The 22,264-nt window shown below is 39.3% G+C and overlaps 1 protein-coding gene across 1 annotated transcript in view; it reads right to left on the reverse strand.

The window, feature by feature from the left end:
* The window catches only part of odad2 (outer dynein arm docking complex subunit 2), a 99,050-nt gene that overhangs the window by 12,778 nt on the left and 64,008 nt on the right, over positions 1 to 22,264 (reverse strand). Inside the window, exons 11-20 of the mRNA XM_028434457.1 lie at positions 22,044 to 22,190; positions 21,518 to 21,727; positions 18,142 to 18,375; positions 17,161 to 17,271; positions 16,820 to 16,974; positions 11,373 to 11,553; positions 11,230 to 11,291; positions 7,081 to 7,195; positions 2,094 to 2,282; positions 1,639 to 1,860 (exon numbers count right to left, since the gene is read on the reverse strand). Of these exons, the coding sequence (XP_028290258.1) occupies positions 1,639 to 1,860; positions 2,094 to 2,282; positions 7,081 to 7,195; positions 11,230 to 11,291; positions 11,373 to 11,553; positions 16,820 to 16,974; positions 17,161 to 17,271; positions 18,142 to 18,375; positions 21,518 to 21,727; positions 22,044 to 22,190 (1,626 nt within the window). The remainder of the gene's footprint in view (positions 1 to 1,638; positions 1,861 to 2,093; positions 2,283 to 7,080; positions 7,196 to 11,229; positions 11,292 to 11,372; positions 11,554 to 16,819; positions 16,975 to 17,160; positions 17,272 to 18,141; positions 18,376 to 21,517; positions 21,728 to 22,043; positions 22,191 to 22,264) is intronic.

The raw sequence follows: 22,264 nt of genomic DNA on the forward strand, positions 1-22,264 counted from the left end.
AATTGTCCTCATGCGGCTTCAACGTAAGAATTGGACTACTTGTTTTTAGGGCAGAGTAAAAACACTTGGTCTTGCTCTTTATGTTTTTTCCAGTGTGAAATACTTTCTTTTCAATGCCTAATTTCCCACACACGTCTTAAGGGACCAGGCCATATACCATTAAGACAGTGGGAGGTTATTTCTACACCAGTTATGTTGGAGAAAAGATCCTTTGCTCATTTGAAACTATATATGACATCTGGGTGGACATGTGTTCAGAGCTTCTCAACGGCAAAGAAAATCTCTCTAAATAACAGTTACTGTAACACAAGAGGCAGCTAGTTTTACACACGGCTGTAAATTCGATGCACAGCTCGATACAAGCTTTACTGACACCTTCCAAACTGTTGGAAATATTGTTTTAAGACATTCCTCCTGATGGCTGCCTGTATATCACGACCTGCGTACTCCAAGGTGGAAATTGACAAACTCCCTCCACTGTAATGTTTTGTCTGGTCTGGTGCTTTCTGTGAGTGAACAATGAGCCAGCCTGTGTTGTGTTTTCAGGGCTGATTAAGAACAAATGCAATACAAGAGCAGTTACGTGGCCGTTGGAAATTAAGCTCTTTAAAAGTCCAAAAATATATTATGGAGTTGTGGTGAAACTCTTAGCTGGAACATTAATAAGGGCAAACAGGGAGACGGATTAAAAAGGGTGGTATGTCTTGATTTGGAGCAGGCAAACACACAAACCCACACACAGAGGGCATGTCCAGTTTTTGTTATGGTTACAGCAACAAAAAGTATTGGTCTTGATGGCGTTTGTAAATTGAACATAGCTCTTTTGGAACACCCAGTGTTAATTCGAGGTTACCACTTTTAGCTACAACTGAACCTTATGCTCTGTAACAAAAGATTAAGTCAAAGTGCAACATTTAATGTACCAAAACCCTTTGATAACTTGTATTTTGTTTAGGAAATAAAACATGCCATGAAGCTCATTTAGAAGGTTGTGTGTCAAACTTTTGTAAAGTAAGCTGAGCTTTTCCAAAACCTCTGAAGTATGAATTTGTAATAACGACTGTGACAAGAGATCAAATCCTGTGTGATCTCGACATTAAAACTCATTAAAATCAAAAAACAATTTCTGAAGCTGGTTGTGTAAACAAACAGACTCCAGTGTTCGTTCCCTTTTGGAACGACACTGCTGCCAAGATGAAAAAATCTGGCGGATGTTTCCTGACTGAGATGGCTAATACAAACAAATAAATAAATACTCCATTAAGCAAACTTGTCTAAAGCATCCAACAGCTCTGACCCCACTTGTTGGCCTAAACCCCATCGCTGCTGCATTCTAGTCTGATGTCCAGGAACAGCTCTTAGCAACAGTCACCCTAAGCTACAGTCCTTTGGCTTGTGCTGTAATGGCATCTAGGTTCTACCATCTAGAAACGGCCCTTTGCACACACTGAGCTGTTTGCTTTTCTGAATTCCCATGATAGTTAGAAAGCACAGTCATGTTTCCGTTACCACATAAAACACACTTTGTTCCTACTCTGTCAGTCATGGGTTCTGAAAGTACTCACAAATACCAGAATGTAAAAAGTGCAAGACAATCCCACACTGTTAATGATCGGAGATAAATGAGCATTAACTGACCTTGACAGCTCCCTTTTCATACATGGTGATACAGTTATAAGGGTCCTTAGAAAGCTGGTAGAGGGCCATGGCAGTGCTTTGGTTGACCCAGCTGTCTTTTGCTTTAAGGTAACGCACCAGGGGGGCTACAGCAGTGGCGTCCCCAAAAGATGACCTGTTGGTGCCCCACATGCAGCAGTGGCCAATGGCATCAGCCAGGTAGCGACGGAGCCTGTTATCACTCTGTGAAGAAGAGTGCAGGATGTCGTGGAATACAAGAGGTCAAGTTTCAAACTCTACCAATCAACAACACTCTCTCCATAACTGGATTTCTGTTGCAATGTGTAAAAGGAGACCAAGTGAACTCCCATGTAAGGATTATTTTTGTTTTTTTTGACGAGTAATGCACAATCCCAAATGTTAGAGAGTGTTAGAGAGAGCTTAGTGTTGGTCTCCAGCATGTGAGCTGTTCTTACCGTGTTTGTCAGCTTGGCCAGCAATGGGATGACCCCGTGATCAGTGAGTACTGCCAAATTCTCCTTGTCTTTGGCTATCGTGGCAACAACAGCGCATATGCTCGCCTGCACCTCAATGTTTGTTGACTTCAGCAAATTAACAATCAGTTCCAATCCACCGACGAGGGATCGCACCATTTCCCCTGCATCCTACAGAAAAAGAGATACTCAGGAATACAAATCATAAAGAAAGATATAGAACAATGGTACAATGGTAAAGGAGAAATATAGACATTGGCAGACACAATCAATTAAGTTAGTTAGGAAAAAACAAGTAACAATTCTGACAAAAATCAATGAAAAACTAGAACATGAAATAGGAAATCAATCTGTGATGAAACATTTGGAAGAATCTGCTAAATGTTCGCGTTAATAAAAGACATTTCAGAATTGAATCTTTGCTGCTTTCTATCGAACTGTAGTCTAAAGTTCCTGGGTTGAAAAAGTGTTATCATCCTCCAGTCATACTTTACTACATACTTTTCATTTTTTTCCACTTGAGTTGTATCTATTAAGTCTTACCCAACTAAAAGTGTATTCAAGTAGTAATGTTGTCAGTTATGCTAAAAAACTGGATGACTTCACAGTTTGTGTTTACGGCACCGTGCGTAGTCCGGTGCCCCTCAGATCCTGTCAGACAACATAGAGGGAATAACAGCAGAAGCACTGGCAGGAACATTGGCTTTGCTGCACCTTGGTTTGGCTCATATAATACACTAACGTGCAACGCTTTGAAAATGAAAATTTAAACAAAGATTCATATCAAACAAGAGCACTCAGAAAGTACAAACCTCCGCCAAGCGTCATTCACGCTTTAAATGCTTGTAAAAAATTTCTATCCCCATTAATAAACATACAGAAGGATCAAATGTATGGGCAGTGCACCCCCAATTTTTCCCAAAAATCTGGATGAACCTCAGTGGGATAACTGATGAACCAACCCAACATAAATAAGTCACATTTCATAAAGAAAGATCAATTTCAAACCGAGATAGGAATTTTTGTAATTTGGCCAAAAATGAGAGATGGAAATTTTTTCATTTTTGAAACTGATCCAGAATCAGTATATTGATCCTGATTCTGTCCAAAATTCAATGGAATCTTTGATTAGAAGTTTGACAAAATCTGTTGAGTGCTTTTGATGTAATCTGACAAACAAACAAGAGAATAAATAAACGCCTGTGATTTAATTGCACATAAGCAATGAGAGCACATTATGCTCTGTTGCCCCCCTTTAAACAGAGAGCCCCCTCATAAGATCCAGCCAGGGGTGCAATGTATGGGCCCTGTGATGCTTTGCCAAGGATGGGCCATGTGTGCGACGTACAAGTCTGTGAGGAGGAGGCGAGGGGTAAGCGCTTGGGCCAGGAGTTGACCCCCCCTTGACACACAGGAAGCTTTTGCTCAGGAATACTGATGATGGCTGGCTAGAAGTTGCTGCCACAGAGGAAGCTCTCTCATCCACCAGCTGCGATAGACTTTTTCATGACCTGGATGGGCCCCCAGATCTAAAAACCGCAGCGTTATGAGGCTGCGCACGGAAAGACCTTTCCCCACTATCAACTCCCTCCCCCTGCTCCTACAGGAGGAAATGAAATAGAAAACACATTATCTGCTATGAAGAATCCAAACTCAAAAGAGCCAAGGAGACTTAGAGCGGCTAAAGTATGCCCTTGTGCAAGCCTTTGCATTCAACAAAAAAGATTTCAAACCCAGGACCAGCTGAAATTACATGATTTTTGTCTTAGGCTTTAGGCTAAATCAATGAAGGAAGTAGACCAGAGGATGTAGAGCACAGTGCCTGTATCTCCAGACAAAAGCACAGTCAGTACAGTATGGAGCATCTAGCAGATACAGTTATGCAAAGGGTTTTTCATATCCACTATAGTGCTAGTTAACTAAAAGCACATGTTTTTTTTTTTTATCTAAATAACGGCTCCTCCAGAGCAGCAATATCAGGTTCCTCTATTCGATGGGCAGAGAGCAGTGTTGAACTTGTGTTGTTGCCCCTGTCCCAGAAAATATACCCAAAAAGCATGTTTCCGAATTTCCCACAAAATTGGCATGCTGACATCCAGACAAACATTGTCAAACTTTGTTAGCTCTCAATAGGCCACGCCCCCACACATATACCCAATCACCTCCCTTCCCCACATGGCTTCCATGTATCTTTTTTTGTGCAATGCCAAAACATATCCCCCCCCCAGCAACAACGGGCCTCATCTTTAGACACCTGCATCTGCCAAATATATTTACCTGACTGAATTGATTAAATTTTGTGACTCCACGTCAAAAATATGAAACAATATCACAATCACTGTTGTGCCAAAAGACGTCAATCAAGCATTTATGAACTGCCCTCTCCTACAGTTTAACTTTGTAAAAGAGAGTGCCAGATTGCCATACAGCCTTCCAGGCAAAAAACGGCTAAAATACGGCCTGAACCAGTTTTAATATGTACAAGGGGAAACACAAAATCTGGCAACACCAGCCACCACAGAGTCACCACTGCATGCATCAAATGGAGACAGCAGCACCATCTCATTACTACCGATGGTACATGAACGCGCCTGACTTAAGTCGAGCAGCAAATATTAACTCCCAAAACAGCCCATGGAGCACTTGTGTTTGTAGAAAGATCTCTGATTGGCTGACATCCAGCGTCACACTCCTGGATTTCTAAACCTCTTTTACAGGGCGAAGGAGAATAGATTAACTGTCACTAAGAACACTGGATTACATTATGCTCAAAGATGATTATGGATTTTTGACCAAATGATGCCAAAAAAAACCTACATACTACATCTTTAATACAGTATCTCCATAATTTTTTGAAAAGGTCACATCTTTTTTTTTTTTAACTTTGTCTGCACATGCTGTCGAAGGTCAACACTACAAGAAGTGCAATATTTTAAAGACAGCAATGTATGTTTTGTTATTGCAATTAAATAAATTAATTTATTTTATTGCATAATTGTGACCATCACCAGCCCTCCATAAGGAAAAATAAGAAACACTTTATTACAGGAAGGATATAAAAAGAGAGGGCAGTGTTACATCTGGATGAGGGGGAAGGGAACAGGGAAGAGGGAGTCAGGGTAGGAAATAGAAAGGGTGGGGAAGGGTTGACTGTATTAAAGTGAGAGTGGGATGTGATGTTATTGTTGTGCATATTGTGCTTATTGTGTTGTGCAATCAGTTCAGCCAAGAACCTCTTCTGCCAATCCAAGCGCCACTCCTAGCCCGAGGATGCAGTCAGACCAGCAGAAAGAGCGGGGGCCAAGGAGCCCTGGGCCACCCCCTCAAGACCGAGTAGCCCCCCCCCGGCGCACACAGCCCCGAGATGGCAGAGCCGCAGACCCTGGCCCCGCAGGTCACCGCCCAACCAAGGGCCACCCCGCGCCACACCCGTAGGCATGGAAGGGCGTGGACCGCGCAGCCCACCTTGGAAGACCGCCGCCAAGACCGGCCCAGCCAGCAGGCCAAGCCCACCGGACCCCAAAGGCACTCCCCCAGGACCGGGAACCCCCAATTGCGAGCCACCATGGTCATGTTAAGTGTATGTTATTGGTTCAATAATTTACTATTAAATCACTGTTTTCACAACATATGAGATTCTCATGTTAGTAAAAAATATTATTTAAATAATGTTTCCAAGACAAAAATATTGTGTTGTTTGTGTTTATTATTTAAGCAGTAACATTGTAAAAAACAATCACGGGGGTAGGTACAGTAAATAGTTCATATTAGTTGATAGTTTTTTCTTCTTTTGGTATTTCGTGTGTTTTCTTTGAATATATGGTAGATTTTAATTATCGGAACAAATAAACGCATGAAATGAAATTTTGACAATACGCTTTTGAAGGCACCGTTATGAAAAATATACGGTAACTTTAACCAAGAACTGCTTCAAAATTATTAGAGGCTAAATAAATATTACACTTCAAAAAAATGTTTATGTTAATGTTTGTATTCTGGTGTACACTGTCAGCTTTTACAAACTTTTTGAATCATAAAACAAAAAAACTTCTCCTTAAAGGGAAAGGCTGTGTGAAATCCCATGTGCAGACCGTCGGGTGCACTAAAGTTATCATAGGAAAAATGTCCCGCAATCTTCATTCAACGTGATTTCATGCCTGAGCGTCTGCAACCAACCCATCATCCTCAAGAGCACCGGATGCAGGGGTTTAAAGCACATTGATACTGAACTTTAGAGCAGAAGAAAGGATTTCCTGCCTGCAAATACTAATAGGTAAGTCTGGATTCAGCGGATAAAGGTAGAATGGTACTTACAGTATTTACACATTTTGTTAAAGTGTAAATACAATAGAGAGTGAATAATGCTCTAAACAGAATTATATGAGGCATAAGTCTATTCATACAACTTAATGATCCAACATTTGTTATTATTATTATTACTAGTCAATGCTCCTATACACATTTATAGCTGTCAATCAATACTAAATTCCATATTTTTATAGTTAAATTGATTTAGTTGTCAAGCCTTATATTTGACAACTAGATGATGGATAAAGTTGAACTTCTGTTAGTGTGTCTGGTTCTGGTGCCATGTTAAGTGAAGACTTTCAGCTGAGAAATCCGGAGCCATGCCACAGGATATTGCTCAGTGTTTCTCCCAGTCACCAATCCTGGTGAGCCAAGTAGACTCCTCTGCTTCATATTACCCGAAAAGTTCATGTAAGCCTCCACTGACACAGCTCTGCCCTTGCTAACCTCCTAGCTGCAGCAGGGTTATGGAGTGTTTATCAGACAAGTATGGCTGATATAAGATGACTTTTGTTTGGTTTTTTTTAGCGCAATATCTTTTGATGCTGAAAGCTGAAGTTCTAAACTGCTCCTCTGGGGCACCTTACCCAACGCAGACAGAAAAAGTGCAGATAATCGATGTATTTTGTATGATTACGGAATGTAAAAACAACAACTGTACCTTTGCATTCTTAATGCATGGACAAAGAGCCCACGCAGCACTAGATTGGACATCAGCACTTGAATTTTTGAGCAGCGACCACACCAGGCGGACTCCATCAAGTTGGTCAATTATTCTAAAAGAAGAGAAAAGGAAGAATTTTGAGTTTATAAAGTGTGTACAATAAAACAAAACCAAAATATGCATGCAGCACTTTTATCGTGTACATTTTCCTCTTTGTCAGCAAGATATTTGTGCTTTTTAATTTTTCCCAGGTTCAGCTCCTAAAGCCTGGGCTGCACTAGGTTCAGCCCAACTCTAGCCACACTGGATCAAAGCACCAATCATCCTCAGTGGTGGCCCTTCATCATAGTTTCTCCTCAGTCATGTTTGGGTTTTTTTTCAGCGCTGCCAACCCACCCACTGTCTTCTCAATAAAATCACTCTGAATGGAAAAGCTCAGCTATGCAAAGACCAGAGGTTAACTCACACAGATCCGTGTGTAGCTCTTCATACACACACTTATAAATAGAAACTGAGACAAACTTGCGCTTCATGTTAGTGGCTTGTTTCAAAAGCATAGCCAAAAAGAGGAACCCTTTCCAAATCAAACAGAGCCAGAGACAGGTCGCTCTATATTTCATAGAGTCAGAGTGAAGTTTACTTAAGCATGAGCAGTATTTCATGTCGTATACATGACTGTTTTCAAAACTGCATTCAAGGTCTGAGAACTCCAAAAAATTACACCACAGTGCACTCGTTGTCTGGTATAAATAACATGTAACGTGTTCCCCATGTGTGCTTCCACCAACAAGGCCGACATTGAACGCTGTCATAATTACTTAAACACTCTCTAATCACAGTATCTCCGTGACTAGGAACGAGCGAACACTCATCAGGGACGTCCCCTGCGCCATCTGTCTTCCGTTTGCACATAAATCAGCATAGAAGGATCATAACATCAGATCCCAATCCGCGGGGACTCTTAAATCCAGGCTGAAAACAAAACGTGAAGCGTCATATCGTCAGCCAGAAGGGCTCTGCCTTCTCATGAAGCAGGTATGAAACAGATTAGCGATGAGGCTGTGGATGACAGTGATGGATTAGCGTGGAAGACCACAAACCTTGGAGGCATTAAGCAACGTGTGTTTGCTCTTGTAGCTACACGAGACTCATTAAAGGAAGTGCTTTGTCATTAAAGACACGCAACCATAAAACAAACACCATTTATTAATGAAAGCAATCATTGTTTCTTTAGGGTTTTAAGAATTATTACTAATTCAAACAAACATGACCATGAAAGAACAATTACACTCATGAACAGCTACAGTACGTTTTTTTTTTTTTGTGAAATACAGTTGAGTCATTCCATGTTATTTCAACAAATGGCCCAATTGCTCCTTAATTTTTCAATTGGCACACTGCAAATTTTTAGTTTGACCAGATTAATACTTTTTGAGATATGGACAATTTAGTGAGGGGGGTATGTGTTGATTTTCCAACAAGAGACTGTCATTGAAGAACCAATGAATATTCCTGACTAATCATTACTAATTATGTACATAGCTCAAAGCTTATCAAATCACAGAGAGCTGAGACATATAAAAAGTTGTTTACTGAAGGGCCAAACATGTTCCAGACCCAAACCCAGACAGACTTTTCTCCAAATGTGAGGTGCGAGCATGTCCACCAGATAGGATGTATAGCAGATCTCTTGTATATTCTGAGAGAGTAGGTGGAGCTATATTACTATACAAAATTTAACTTTCCTATGTGATGTTGTTCCTGAAATATTGGAAAAATAAGGATGTGCATACACATACCCCCCTCATCTAATTTGCCATATCTCAAAAAGTTTTCATCCAATCTAACTAAAAATGTACAGTGTGCTTATTGAATAATTAAGGAACTATTCATAAGAATTTCAGAATTTTCTGAGACCGAAGTGAATGGGATGATCTGAAATTTTTTTGAAATGACATGGAAACAAAACTTGAAGCGTGATACAGTTGTGTTAACTGTCAGAAATATTGTGCAACATTTGTTTGTTTGACAATGTCAACAACAACTGCAGCTGCGTTGGTTTGAAACATGCACACATTTACATACTTATAGTATTTAAAACCTCCACTGAAATATGCCATGCATCCACGGGGATCTGCTGGTGCCTATTACCAGCTGTCATTGGGCACTAGGCGGGGGAACACCCTGAACAGGGAGCCAGTCCATGGCAGAGCCACATACACACAGATGCACAACCACTCACACTCCCTTTCAGTCCTACGGACAATCTAGAGACTCCAATCGATTCCAATCAACCTGCAGGAACAGTCAAGTGTTTGTGGGAGGAAGCTGAAATACCCAGAGAAAACCCATGCAAGCAAGAGGAGAACATGCAAACCACACGCAGAAACAATGTGACTCATTTCATGTCATTTCAAAAAATGATTAGTTAATGATCAGATTTTTTCTTACATTCCTACATGCAGTTATGGGCCAATGAAAATAGTAAGAAAACGTAATATTTGGATTGGTTGTTGGATCACCCAACAACCAACCACTAATAATTAGTGATTTCAACAGTCAATGTACATAGCTCAAAACTAATGAAATTACAGGGCGCTGACTCGGCATATGCACAGTGGGAGAGTATGGGTGGAGCTGTATTACTATACCAAATTTCAGTTTCTTAAGTGGTGTAGTTCCTGAGATATTGGAAACTGAAAATGGAAAAAAAAAATCAGGATGTGCATACACATAATTAATAATAAAGAAACAATTGATACAAATTTGAGACTGAAGTGCTTGGAATGTCCTGGAGATAGGATATAGACTGTTGAAATCACTACTGATTAGTTCTTACTATTCGGATTTAAAGAGACTGTCACCCAAGAACCAATGAATATATGTGACTAATCATTAGTGATGTGAACAGTCTTTGTTCATAGCTCAAAGCTGATCACATTACAGGGAGCTGAGGCATATGCTAAGTTATTTACTGAACATGTTCCAGCCCAAAAACTTTTGAGGAGCTGGCATGTCCAACAGATAGGATGTATAGCAGATATTTTTATATATTCTGAGAGTAGGTGGAGCTGTATTACTATACCATATTTCAATTTCCTATGTGATGTTGTTCCTGAGATACTGGAAGCTGAAAATGGAAGAAAAATAAGGATGCACAAAAATCTACACATACCGCCCTCACTAAATTGGCCATATCTCACAAAGCATTCATGCGATCAACTAAGAATTTACTGTGTGCCTATTGATCCATCACAAAACAATTGGTAAAACATTCTGAAGATTTTGAGATCGAAGTGCATGAGCCATTTGTTGAAATGACATGGAATGACATGTCATTTCTGTAATCATTCATCACTGAATGATTACAAGGTAAGGTCCCAGTTGTGAGCAAGAAAAACCAATGCAATGTGTTCTTATAACAGGAAAGGTTCTCACACTCGCAATTTGAAGACAAAATCGTTCTCATCAATCCCTTTGTTCCTTTGCCCGCAAACAGTTTTTACTCCCACCATTGAAATGAAAGCTGACTAACAATGTGCAGGAAGATGTAATTTTGAATTTGTGTTTTAAACTAAGTACTACTAAAAGGGTTTTCTAGTCTATAATAGCCTTGTAAAAACCACTGCAGATGTTTGGCAGTATGAAGGGCGAGGTTATTTGGAAGCAGAATCAGGTTTGTTGTAAACGTCCACGAATCACTGGGATGTTCCCAGCCATGCACTCTCGGACAGGTCAGGGCTTTGGGTTCAGTTCTGCTTCCAATGCTGAATGTAGGGCTATAGTAAAACACCGGGGATTAAACCGCAACCACATGCACCACAGCAGGAACAATAAACAGAGCTTTAAAAATCTGTCATTAAGCCGGGGATGAAACTGAGCTACCTGTGTAATTACAAGTGAAAGATATAGAGGATTTCTTAAAGCTTCAACACATAGCAATACTTTATTTAGACCCTGGAGTGTGTGCCAAAACATATGACATCAGCACACAGCTAAGAACACGTTGAGATTCTGTGTTCGTAGCTAATTTAATGACAACAGCGTTTGGAACACTAATCACATTTTACGAGACACTTGACGTGGCGGCTTGTGTAAACTGTGCTGTAAATGTCAGACACATTGTTGCTTTTAATAGTTACTTACGCCATGTTGTCCTTATCTGTGGCACAGGCGCCCACTGCTTTAGTCACGTTTACAAGTAGCGCCTGAATGACACAAGAAAACAAGACACATTAAAAAAAGAATGATTTCTATTCAAACAAGAAGGCGTCCAAGGTTTTACGAACCTGATTGGTTCCAGTAAGCAGGCCAACAAGAGGCCTAATGCCTCCACACTTGCGAATGATGGCTTTGTTAGCAGATATTTGTGCGAATTCTCCCAAAGCTCCGACCACATTAACCAGCACCTCCTCAGGCTGATCTGTTAGCAGACCAACTATAATCTCCAGGGCTTTGAACTCCTGAAATCTTTGGATGGAGAAGAGATGGAATGAGCCTAGACCGTTACCATACATGACCTTAGATTCACCATGTATCCTCACTTCTCTTTTTAAAAGCAGAGCTAGTACGTTGAAATACAGTATTCTTGGAAAGGAGAAATGACAAGAAAACTGCAATTGGAAAAATCACCATGCTTTTATTTAACTTTAACTCTGGAATTACTTAAATATTCTTTCTGGGTATGAAATTTTCAACTTAATATGAATATAAAGCACCACCACACCCACAATACCACTCGTACCCTTGATGGTACAATACGTCTTATTATCGCAAATTCTCTTAAAATATATTGTCCCATCTTTAGTAAAGCACCACAAAGGCAAGTGTTAAACTTGACCAAATAGATGAGTAATATTTGATTGAAGAATATATTAAAAGAAAACAGCTAAACAACACTTGTGTTATCCTAATTCATGAGTAAAAACATGAGTAAATCCACTGGTATATGTCCCCTGTATATACAGTACTCCCTGCCTCTTTAGTTGACATTTTTAACTTGTTTGCTAAAGCTACAAAGTGCCAAACTAGTAAACATTTCAAGAGGATATAATGTGATTGAAAGCAACATTTTAAACGGCTCTGTTTCACAGTTGTGGCTGCTGGCATTCTTATATATAATAAATAGGATAGCCAAAGTCATCTGAATTAGGGTGAGGGTCTACATGAGCCAGCTCATTTTTGTAAGACAAAACACAGCTAATAAACAGAGTAGCTGCCAAAAAATTGCCTTCTTCAATCTGGGGTTTAAAATCGTCAAATGATCTTGTAATCCCAGTTATAAGTCTTAACATATGAACAGAAAGTCGTGTCAAAGCCAGTTGGAGCTTTATTTACATGATGTGGAAGTAATATTGCATGGATTCTGTGCTCTAAGGCTGTGGTTCTCAACCTTTTCAGCCCGCAACCCCCCCCCAAAATAAAGATACCAGAGACAGGAACCCGCCCCTGTACTTGAAGATGGTTGAACACAGACATGAACATTGAAGAGGAGACAGGGCCATCTATAAGGGGGAATAAAGGGGAGAGATTTTTGGGGTCCATTCATAAAGTCTGATTCATATAATTATGGACCATCCTTTTGCTATGATACCCACATTTATTTATGTATTTATTTATCTGAATAATATCCACTGTTATACAGGAAGTGTATTGTTATTTGTGCCATATTGTCATTCTAAAGATGTAAATTATTGTTTTAATCAGAAATAAAAATGGGTGGGAAGTGACCAAAAATGGTGAAAATGATGGTGAAATGGGATTTTAAAAAACACAAAAATTGGTTAAAAGTTGCACATTAGAGTGGCCAAAAACAGACAGAAAAAGGGTTCAAAGTGTCATTATTGGCTTAAAAATGTCAGAAGTGGTGGGGGGGATAGATATATAGTGAAAATAGGTTAAAAGTGACAATAGTGGGTCAACATATGCAACATTAGGTGGAAAAGTGGTGGAAAGGGTTTAAAAGTGCCAAAAATGTCTTGAAAGTGGAACAGAATTGCAGAAAAAACATTGAAATTTGATGGGGAAGTGGCAGAAATGGGAGTAATGTGTAGCAAAAAATACATTTAAAGGAGCAAAAATATGACAAGAAAAAGTGATGAAAACAGGTTCAATTTGTTGTAGTTACAGAAAAAGGGTAAAAAATGTGCAAAAATGGTCTAAAGTTTTCCAAAAATATTCTGTTTCTTCAAGACATCTGGCGACCCCCTCTCAGTGTCTCACGAGCCCAAACGGGGGCCTGACCCCAAGGTTGAGAAACTGTAGGATGACACAGAAATCATTAGGATGTTTCAGTGTAGTCGATATCTATAGCTAGTTATTTATTCATTTGTTGGTATCATTTAAAAAATGAGCAAAATGAAAAATAATCTCTGTGAAGGACCATGGTCCAGAAGAAGCCAGTGGTTGGAACACAGATTTTAACTCTTGACTTCAAATGTTACTTTCTGCCAAAAACAGTCTAAACATTGGCAGCTTGAACTTTCCATTGCAGACTAATCCCCCTGCACTTTTATGAAGACTTTTACAGTGTTTTGTGAGTCAATAACACATTTGTATGCAATGTGTGAAAATATAATAGCTGTATTTTTGACAAAGAAGTCCTTCAGAATTGTTCATAAGCTCGTGTAAAATGGAAAAAACAATAATCTTCTGATATTGTAGGTTTTTTAAAAAACAAACTAATGTTTTGAATGTAATCATATTTCAGGCAATCAATCATCTCACTCTGATCTGAATCACTAATCAGGAAAATTGGTAACACATGCAGCTACTTGTCTTTACCCAAACATTAAACTGTCCAGACTATGCAAGTGAAGTGTCACAAAAAGAAGAAGGAAAAAAAAACCTCATTGTTTGCATTTGGCCACATTGTCTGCCTCCTTTGACTGTAAAAAAAGAGGAAAAACACACAATCCCTGCAGCACAAATGTATTCCAAAATGATTTTCTTTGCTATGTAATGCTTAGTGTATGACTGATTGTGAAATGAGTGCATGCCCCTGAAAGCCCTTTACCATTAGCAGCAGTTCCTTTTTTGACAGTAATGGCTCGGTTCCTCTGCTCCAAGCTTTTACAATGACCTTGACATTTAAAGTAATTTAAATCAACCTGCAGGTATTAAAAAATACAGGCCCACTTTACAAAGTTAAGTGCATTAAAATATCATGTTCGATTCCTCCGGAAGAAGAGGATCATTTCAGTGTTATTTGCACCTTAATCTAAAATCATTCAGAAAAACATAGCACTGAGAAAAATGGGTATAATATGTGGCGTCAAGAGAAGTGTCTGAAAAAGTAGTTTCTATGTAAATATTAGCATCATTTTATTTATCTGAGAGGAGAGTGTAGCTAAAAATAAGACAACACAGCCTTGGCTGAGCACGCAGGGGTCGTGTCCCCCTTTTTAATTAAGTTGCACCCACAAAAAATCCCATTCAAATTAAAAAAATGAATAGTGCTGTAATGTTCTTCTTTCTTTTCTTTTTTTTTTACTTTAAAATACAAGTCACGCTCCCTAAAAACACAATTAAAACATTATATTCCTCATCCTTTGACTTATCACACAGACATGACACTATTTCACATTTCATTTGTCAGATGATTGTCCAAAATTATACATTAATGTATAATGTGGAGTTTGATGTTATATTCTAGATTAATTGATTTGAAGAAGAGCATTTTTACCCAGAAGTTTACTTGAACGGATGCAGTTTCTAATGAAATCCTGTCAATTTATCCCCCCTTTTATCCACCAATTAAAATAAATAGTTTTTACATAAATTTTCAAGTTAGATGCTTTTACTGTATGTCGTTCATAGTGGTGTAGGTTTGGAGCTACAGATTCATGCCAAAACATTTTTCATTTACTTAATGTTTTGTATATTTCTAAGTTTTGTGGCATATATTCATTTTGCACTTTATAATTTGTATATGAAATGTTTTCTAAAATGTTTTTATCATTATTGAGTAGTACCTTTTCTCTAATTCCCCGCCATTGGTGAAATTCACTAGTTCTACTCACTGCATAGAAAACTATTGCACCTACACAAATAGATGTAAAATCATCATGTAATGGCTTGTGAAGTTTTCTTTGTTTAGCTGTTTTTTGTGTTAATAAATAAATGAGGGTTTCAACTAATAAATGTATTAAGAAGAGTTAAACATCTGCACGTAGTGTTGTTTAAAATGTTTCCACTGTCAACCAGTTTATTTTATGACTGTCTCACAACTAATCTGATAATAAAGTTCAAACCAAATCTTTGTGAAAATGTCTCTATTGAGGAGACTTTGCTAAATGACACTTATACAGTATAAACTACTGCCACACATGAGGAAAAATGAAAGGTCTTCTCAGCCCGTCAATACAAAGTCCCAATCTCAAACTAATTCTTTCAGTGTGCCCACATTAGGCCTCTCTGACACATTAGTGGAGTCTATAAAATCTACACTTCCTATTGATCCTGTACTAACAGCAGCACAGGCTGTAATAATCTAAAAGTAGTCACATTAAAGATCTGAGCTGATAGAGTCAGGAGGAAAACATGACATTTACTGTACACCCATAATCACTTCAACCAGACAAAACCTAAAAAGAGAGGGAAATAAAACAACTGACCACAAGTGGAAAATGTGATGCAGTGAGTGGTGTTTGAGGGGGTGCTCCACCATTAAAGTAACATATGTGATGATGGTATGGAGAAGCTCATGAACACACGTTGGCTGCACTCTGTGTTCAGTATCAACCCTTTTTAATATTGTACTCACACTACACTGCTGCTAACCACATGAGCACACGTTCTAACAGTCATACAGTAACATGGGTAAAGCTTCTTACTCTTAAAGGTTTTTCTCACTGAAAATGTGTTTTATGCTGGTGCTACACAGAGCCTTGACATGTTACCAACGCCAGAGAACCTCACATTTCAACGTAATGTACGACACCTGGCAAGGGTCATCGGCAAATTGTCAGAATCTGCGACGCTCGGTCATGGACGAGGATCGTTACAATATGGTACACGGCGCCTCTAGTGTGGCAAATGTTGCCGAATGGGTATATATTTGGCACCACAAACCTATCTATTCCATCATAACCTCTTGGGCATGTTCACATCGCTCCACAGTGCTACATATTCCTCCATTAACTCATCTAGTACATGTGAGTCACTCCCCTTCTGAGGAGCAATAGGAGGAGGTGGCGGAGCATCAGGAACTGCATGTGTGGAGGGCGCCGGCTGCTATCATGGTTCTGGACTATGACGTGTTCTTCAGTTGTGGCATTTTGAAACTGTGAGAAATTAAGTGAGGATTCACTCTGAATGCGTTCAAGCTGTTCTGTGCCAAAACAGATCAGCACGGGGCGACACACATGTTCACACGTTGCTTCAGACTCCACTGATATTATCACATTCGTAGCATTCGTGGAAGATTTTTAACGTGTCAAAAACTTGTCAAAAGTTTGTACCATCCGTGACACTTGAAAGTGTGACGAGTGCTTTGTGCAGTTGTGAATCTTCTCCAGCAAGGTTGCGTTTGTTAAAAGAGTCATAAATGTGTCACGAATAACGCAGATTTGACATACGTAACATCACATTCCTAACATGAAATTCAAAACGTGATATTCGTAACAATTAATAATCTTACCTGAGTGTGTATTTTCTCAAAACCATATTCTCTAAATTCCAACAATTATGTACATTATGTTGATGGATGTTGAGGAAAGACTGAGCCTGAACATACTTGGCCACATTCTCTTTACTGATGGAGCACTTCCAAATAGCTCCGGTGGCAGCAGCCAGCAGTTCCTTGTTGTTCGCTTTGCCCAGCAGCGTAACCAGTGGCTGCAGACCTTTGTACTTGCGCACCAGGTCGCGAGTTTGCTTGTCTTCTGCACACTGTGAAAGCAAAGAGATAAACAAGATCTGTGTTGGTTCTGATACCACCTGAGTCAATGAAGGAAAGCAAAGAAAAAGGATGTAACCAGGTTACCAGGTAGGTGGTAACAGAAAACAAGTAGCCTCATAGAAGAAGAAGAATTATATCACATACAACGATCTGACTGATAACTTTCATAGGCATACCTTGAAGATCGCGCTGGCACAATGCATTTGGAGCTCATCATTGTCACTGCTCAGGTTTATGACTAAATCTTTGATCATGCCTTCAGTCTGAATAGCAATTCTGTAGCTCTCCTGTAAAGGAAAGAAAAATGAACAAACACCTTTCCATAGTATCTCGACTTGGATCAAAGTTGGCTAGATGTGAGTCTATTGAAGTCAGCCAGGAGAAAAAGTTGCACCTGAACAGGTCAGAGTTACAGGACATTAGGTCAAAACATGACAGGCTCCAGCAAAATCCCAAAGTTGACCAAATGTATAAAGAATGCTTTGGATTTAAATATCCTTTATATTCACCAAGCAGGAAATATTATCACTGGCATTTATTTATTTATGTGTTTGTCTGTTAGCAGGATTACGTCAAAAGTGCTTGATAGATTTTGACAATATTTTAACCATTGGAGCAGGTCTGGATCAATATCCTGATACTGGATCGGTTTCAAAAATTGATAAATCTCTATCTCATCATTGGTGAAATTAAAAAAATGTCATACCTTGGTTTGTAATTGACCGATCTTTATGAAATTTAACTCAATTATGTTGGGTTGGTTTTTCAAATATCCTACTGAGTTTTATATAAATCGGATCTGGATTGCACATTTTTTTGCGATTTTTCCAAAAATGACTGATCCAGATAACTGCCAATATCTGACAAAGAGGAGATGTGCTGCATTGCTCTTGTTAAGCATTGAGTTTAACTTCTTTTACTAGACCTCAATCGTGTCACTTTATCTCTCAATCAAGCTTCTAAATATGATTGAAATAAAGGAATAAATTACTATGTAGTATTGGTAAAACATTGTTTTTCAATTAAAAAAGATCAAGATTCTTACAAGACTTCTTACTTATGTCATGTATGCTAACCACCAACAGCTATGTATGGTTTTTAGTCATTAAATAAACTAAACTGACAAAATCTCATTGCATAAATTAACTTATTCCCACCTCAGAGGCACATTCCTGCAGGGTGCCCACCACAGGGATTAGCATGTTCTCGTGAGGTGATTTGAGCAGGCGGCCCAGCAGAGGAATACCCCCAGCTCGACGAATAGCCTCCTTGTTCTTGGTGCTGTTGCTGCAGCTCCACAGCGCTAAGGCCCCACAGCGGGCCACCTCTACATCCTGCTCCTGGTTCACACTCAAGGTGGCTAAATTAGGTACGCATGCCAGCAGCTTAACCTCAACAGACAAACAAAACACCAAGGTTTCAATATGGATAAACATATTGAAACAGACTTATTGAAGACAGATCTTGTGTATTTAAGCAGAAATCCTGTACACATGCATTCAAACACATTTAAAAGCTCAATTCATAGGTGAGATCACCAGACTGCAGTCATAACGAATAGCTCCACTAGAAAACAGCAAGAAGTTAGCTGTGATTATAAGCATAATTAAACATTAAGTAGCAACACGTTTGCATGGATAAAAAGACAGGAAATCCAAGAGACATAGATTGGTTAAAATCCTTGCTATGTTCAGGCTAAAATAAGTCAAACTCTGGACTTCCCAATATAAAAAGCTGGTTGAGTGTAAGCAAGAAGACTGCAGCAATCTCATTCTCTTAGCAGCAACCTGAAAGATGTGACATGGTGAGGACAAAGATATGAACATGAAAAAAGAGAGTTTTCAGGGCCCATTAGATTGTACGATCCTTCTAAAATCAGCTGAACTGTGTTCTTCACCCTGCATCGACTATTTCACATTTAACAAATCGAGTCCTGATATGGTTTTAATAAGCCTATAATCCTCTTTTCTGACCTGTTTTATTTCTGATCGTTGCCAGGTGCATCTTGGCCCACAGGATTTAACAGAATATGACAAGGACCAGTTAATGTTTGATTTTAGCGTTAAAAAAATCAATATATCATTCTGTTACAAAACTTTATTTAGTTTCCTCTAAGCCAGTGGTTCCCAATTTTTCACAGTGCTGTACCCCTTCAGACAATTAACCTGAAGCCATGTACCCCCTACTTCTGCACAACTAACATAATGTATAATAATGTATCATATACAATGTAGCCCTGCAGTGAAATGTGTCTCTGAATTATACCTATCCTGTTGAGGATTCATATATTATGAAAAAAAAAAAAAAACAATTAATAATCTGTAGAACACAATAAAACATCCTAGTTAGAATTATTTATTAAACTTTATTTTAATTTTAATTGAAACTGTGAAATACAACTCACTGCAACTTTAATGAGAAGTGAGAGAATGAGAGCTACTCCTCAATGTTTGGCTGAATTTGAGAGAGTCTGAGTCTTAAATCCTCCTCCACACAAAGTCTTGTTCTCTATTTGGTTTTCATGTTTGTCAAAGCTGAAAATCCACTTTCATACAAGTACGTGATGACAAAGGGCATCAAGGTCTTGATAGTATGTTTCACTAGCGCAAAGCAATGTAGCTCTCGTCAAATTTGCACATTTTTGATGAGATTGTTTCTCTGTCACCAGGGGTAGTCTTACATAGGCTCATGTGTAATTTGTGGCAATGCATGGAGGCTCCTGACTGCTGCTCTATTTATATTCTAATTTCCAAGTTTTATTTACTTACCCCATGACAATTTACGTACCTCACTTTGGGAACCGAGGCAATAGGCAAAAATTCAAGATTTCCTCAATCTACTAAAGAATATTGTAGATATTATACAACTAGTTGTGTATATACAACATAGGCATATCTGTTTGTCTGTTGCTCACATAACAGAAAGAACCTGCTTATAGAGGGAGTTTGAGGTGATTCTACAGTAATCATCTCACGATTTACCGATTGTACCCCATTATTAAAGCTGAGCATATTGTAATCCATAATGTTCTGAAAGGACAGTGCACTTTGAAACCTTCTCTTGGCTCTGTATAAGAAGTGTAGAAATCCAGGAGCGTGATGCGGCCTTTCAGCCAATCAGAAATCTTTTTACACACAGAGTGCTCCATGAGTTGTTTTAGGGTGTTACTATTGAAATCAATGCGAGTTCACAGTTCCACAGTAAGGCACAACGGTTACATGGCAAAGCAAGTGGAAAAAGAAAGATTGATGTGAAGAAGCAACAGAATAAAGGACCAAACATACTTGGGATACGTCACATGTAAACCTAAGAGAAGCATGTCCCAGGTGGAGTGAACAGGTGCAATTAATATTACAGTCTGAATACGGAGTAATGTGGGTCTGACCGGCAGCTGAGATCACTGCAGCCCGAGTGTGAGCATGCAGCGGGGGAGGAGCTTATAGCCGCAGCCACTTTGGAGGACAGTAACTACAGAGTGATACGTGCATTCATGTCAGAGTCTCTAATTCACCAGAAAACGCTCCAATAATATAAATAATAATAATAATGCATTGGATTTTATATAGCGCTTTATCATAGACACTCAAAGCACGTTACAGAACTAAGGCATTATTCTTTCACTCCACACTTAGTGGTGGTAAGCAACTATTGTAGCCACAGCTGCCCTGGGGCAGACTGAGGGAAGCGAGGCTGCCATAGTGTGCCATCGGCCCCTCCGACCATATAAAGTCTCTACATTTTGTCACTAGTCTCTATTGAGAAAAAAGTTGCAGTTGTACGCATTCATGAGGATACTGGTAAGGGACGATAGCTTTGGAAACAAGGAGGGGAGGGTGAGCTTGGTTGTTTCTATACAAGTCTCACAATTCTGCATACTGCAGCTTTAAGACCTTTACACTTAATTTAACCTTTTTATAATAATAATAATCAATACATTTTAACGACCAAAACAAAACCCTTAGTCGCTTACCTGGGGTTAAAAAGTGTGAACCACATTGAACACTCTTACCTGAAACCCAAAATCCAGATCTATCAACCACAGGCTCGGTCACACTAGAGGTCTGGCTTAGGCCTAGAATAATAACCCTTTAAGGCAATAAATAGACCCCTGGCAAGAGAGTTTATGTCCCCCATTAGTTTAGTTGGTTCTATTCTACAGTTTTTGGCCAGTGTGGCAAAACTACAAAGTTCAAAGGTAGCATACACTGAAATGAATCTGCCTCACTTCCGTTTAAGAACATCCGATTTGGGAACTGAGGCAAATATACAAAACCCTTTAATCACAGGTCGCTCTGTCAACAAAGCCTGAATAAGTCAGAGGATGTTGGAGACATTGTATCTGTTTTGATAAGCACAAACTGCCCTTTTAAGAAGTAGATGGACTTTGTTGTGCAGCAGGAGAGAGTCATGGAAGGCAAGCTACTGTACTCAACACAGGAAAAAAGGTCTAATTGTTGTATATATTACATGAATAATGAGATTTTTGAAGTTTTCATGGTAATTAATCATACTTAATCCTGCACTTCCTCTCACCAGTTTCTTGATGCCACCATGCTGCCTGACGGTTCTTCTTGCTCTGCGGAACTTGGCCACATTAGCGATGGTCTCTGCAGCTAACGCTTTAAGATCCTTAACAGGTGAGTCCAGAATCTTCACAACGCTCTGCAGCCCTCCCATGTCAACAATAATTCGGCGAATTTGCATGTTGTTGCAAATTTTTCTCAGGATTTTCAGAGATCCAATCTAAGAATAATGATATAGCATTAAAATAATGGGTGTAGTAGATACAACTTAAAAGATTTGCATTGTTTTCATTGAATAGTAAACGTTCATTGAAAGCATACTGGTGGTGGGGGGGAAACACACAATAAACCAAGGTTTAACAACATCAACACAAGTCATTTGACAAAGTAGACGATAATTGCTACCCTGTGTCTTTAAAGACAGGAACTCTACTCAGCATTACTGCTACTGTAACTAAAACACAGCCTGGCACACGTAGCTGGCTCTGGTTCATGCCTCCAGGCCATCCAGTTCCAGCTTTGGCACGGCTACTTACTTTGCATTTGACTTCATCTGTATCCAGCAAGTTAATGAGGACTTCAAGGCCACCTGCGTCCCGGATGGCCAGTTGGCACGTCTCTTGCATCAAATTAAAGTCCATCATGGCGCAGAGAGTAAGCACAGTGGCTGTCTGGTTGCCCCCCTGAAAGAGAATGCCAAATGTGAACCAATTACCACAGGAGACAAGAAGAGAGAAAAGAGCAGAAAAATGGACAC

This window comes from Gouania willdenowi, chromosome 20, assembly GCF_900634775.1.
Source record: "Gouania willdenowi chromosome 20, fGouWil2.1, whole genome shotgun sequence".
Classification (NCBI taxonomy): Eukaryota; Metazoa; Chordata; class Actinopteri; order Blenniiformes; family Gobiesocidae; genus Gouania; species Gouania willdenowi.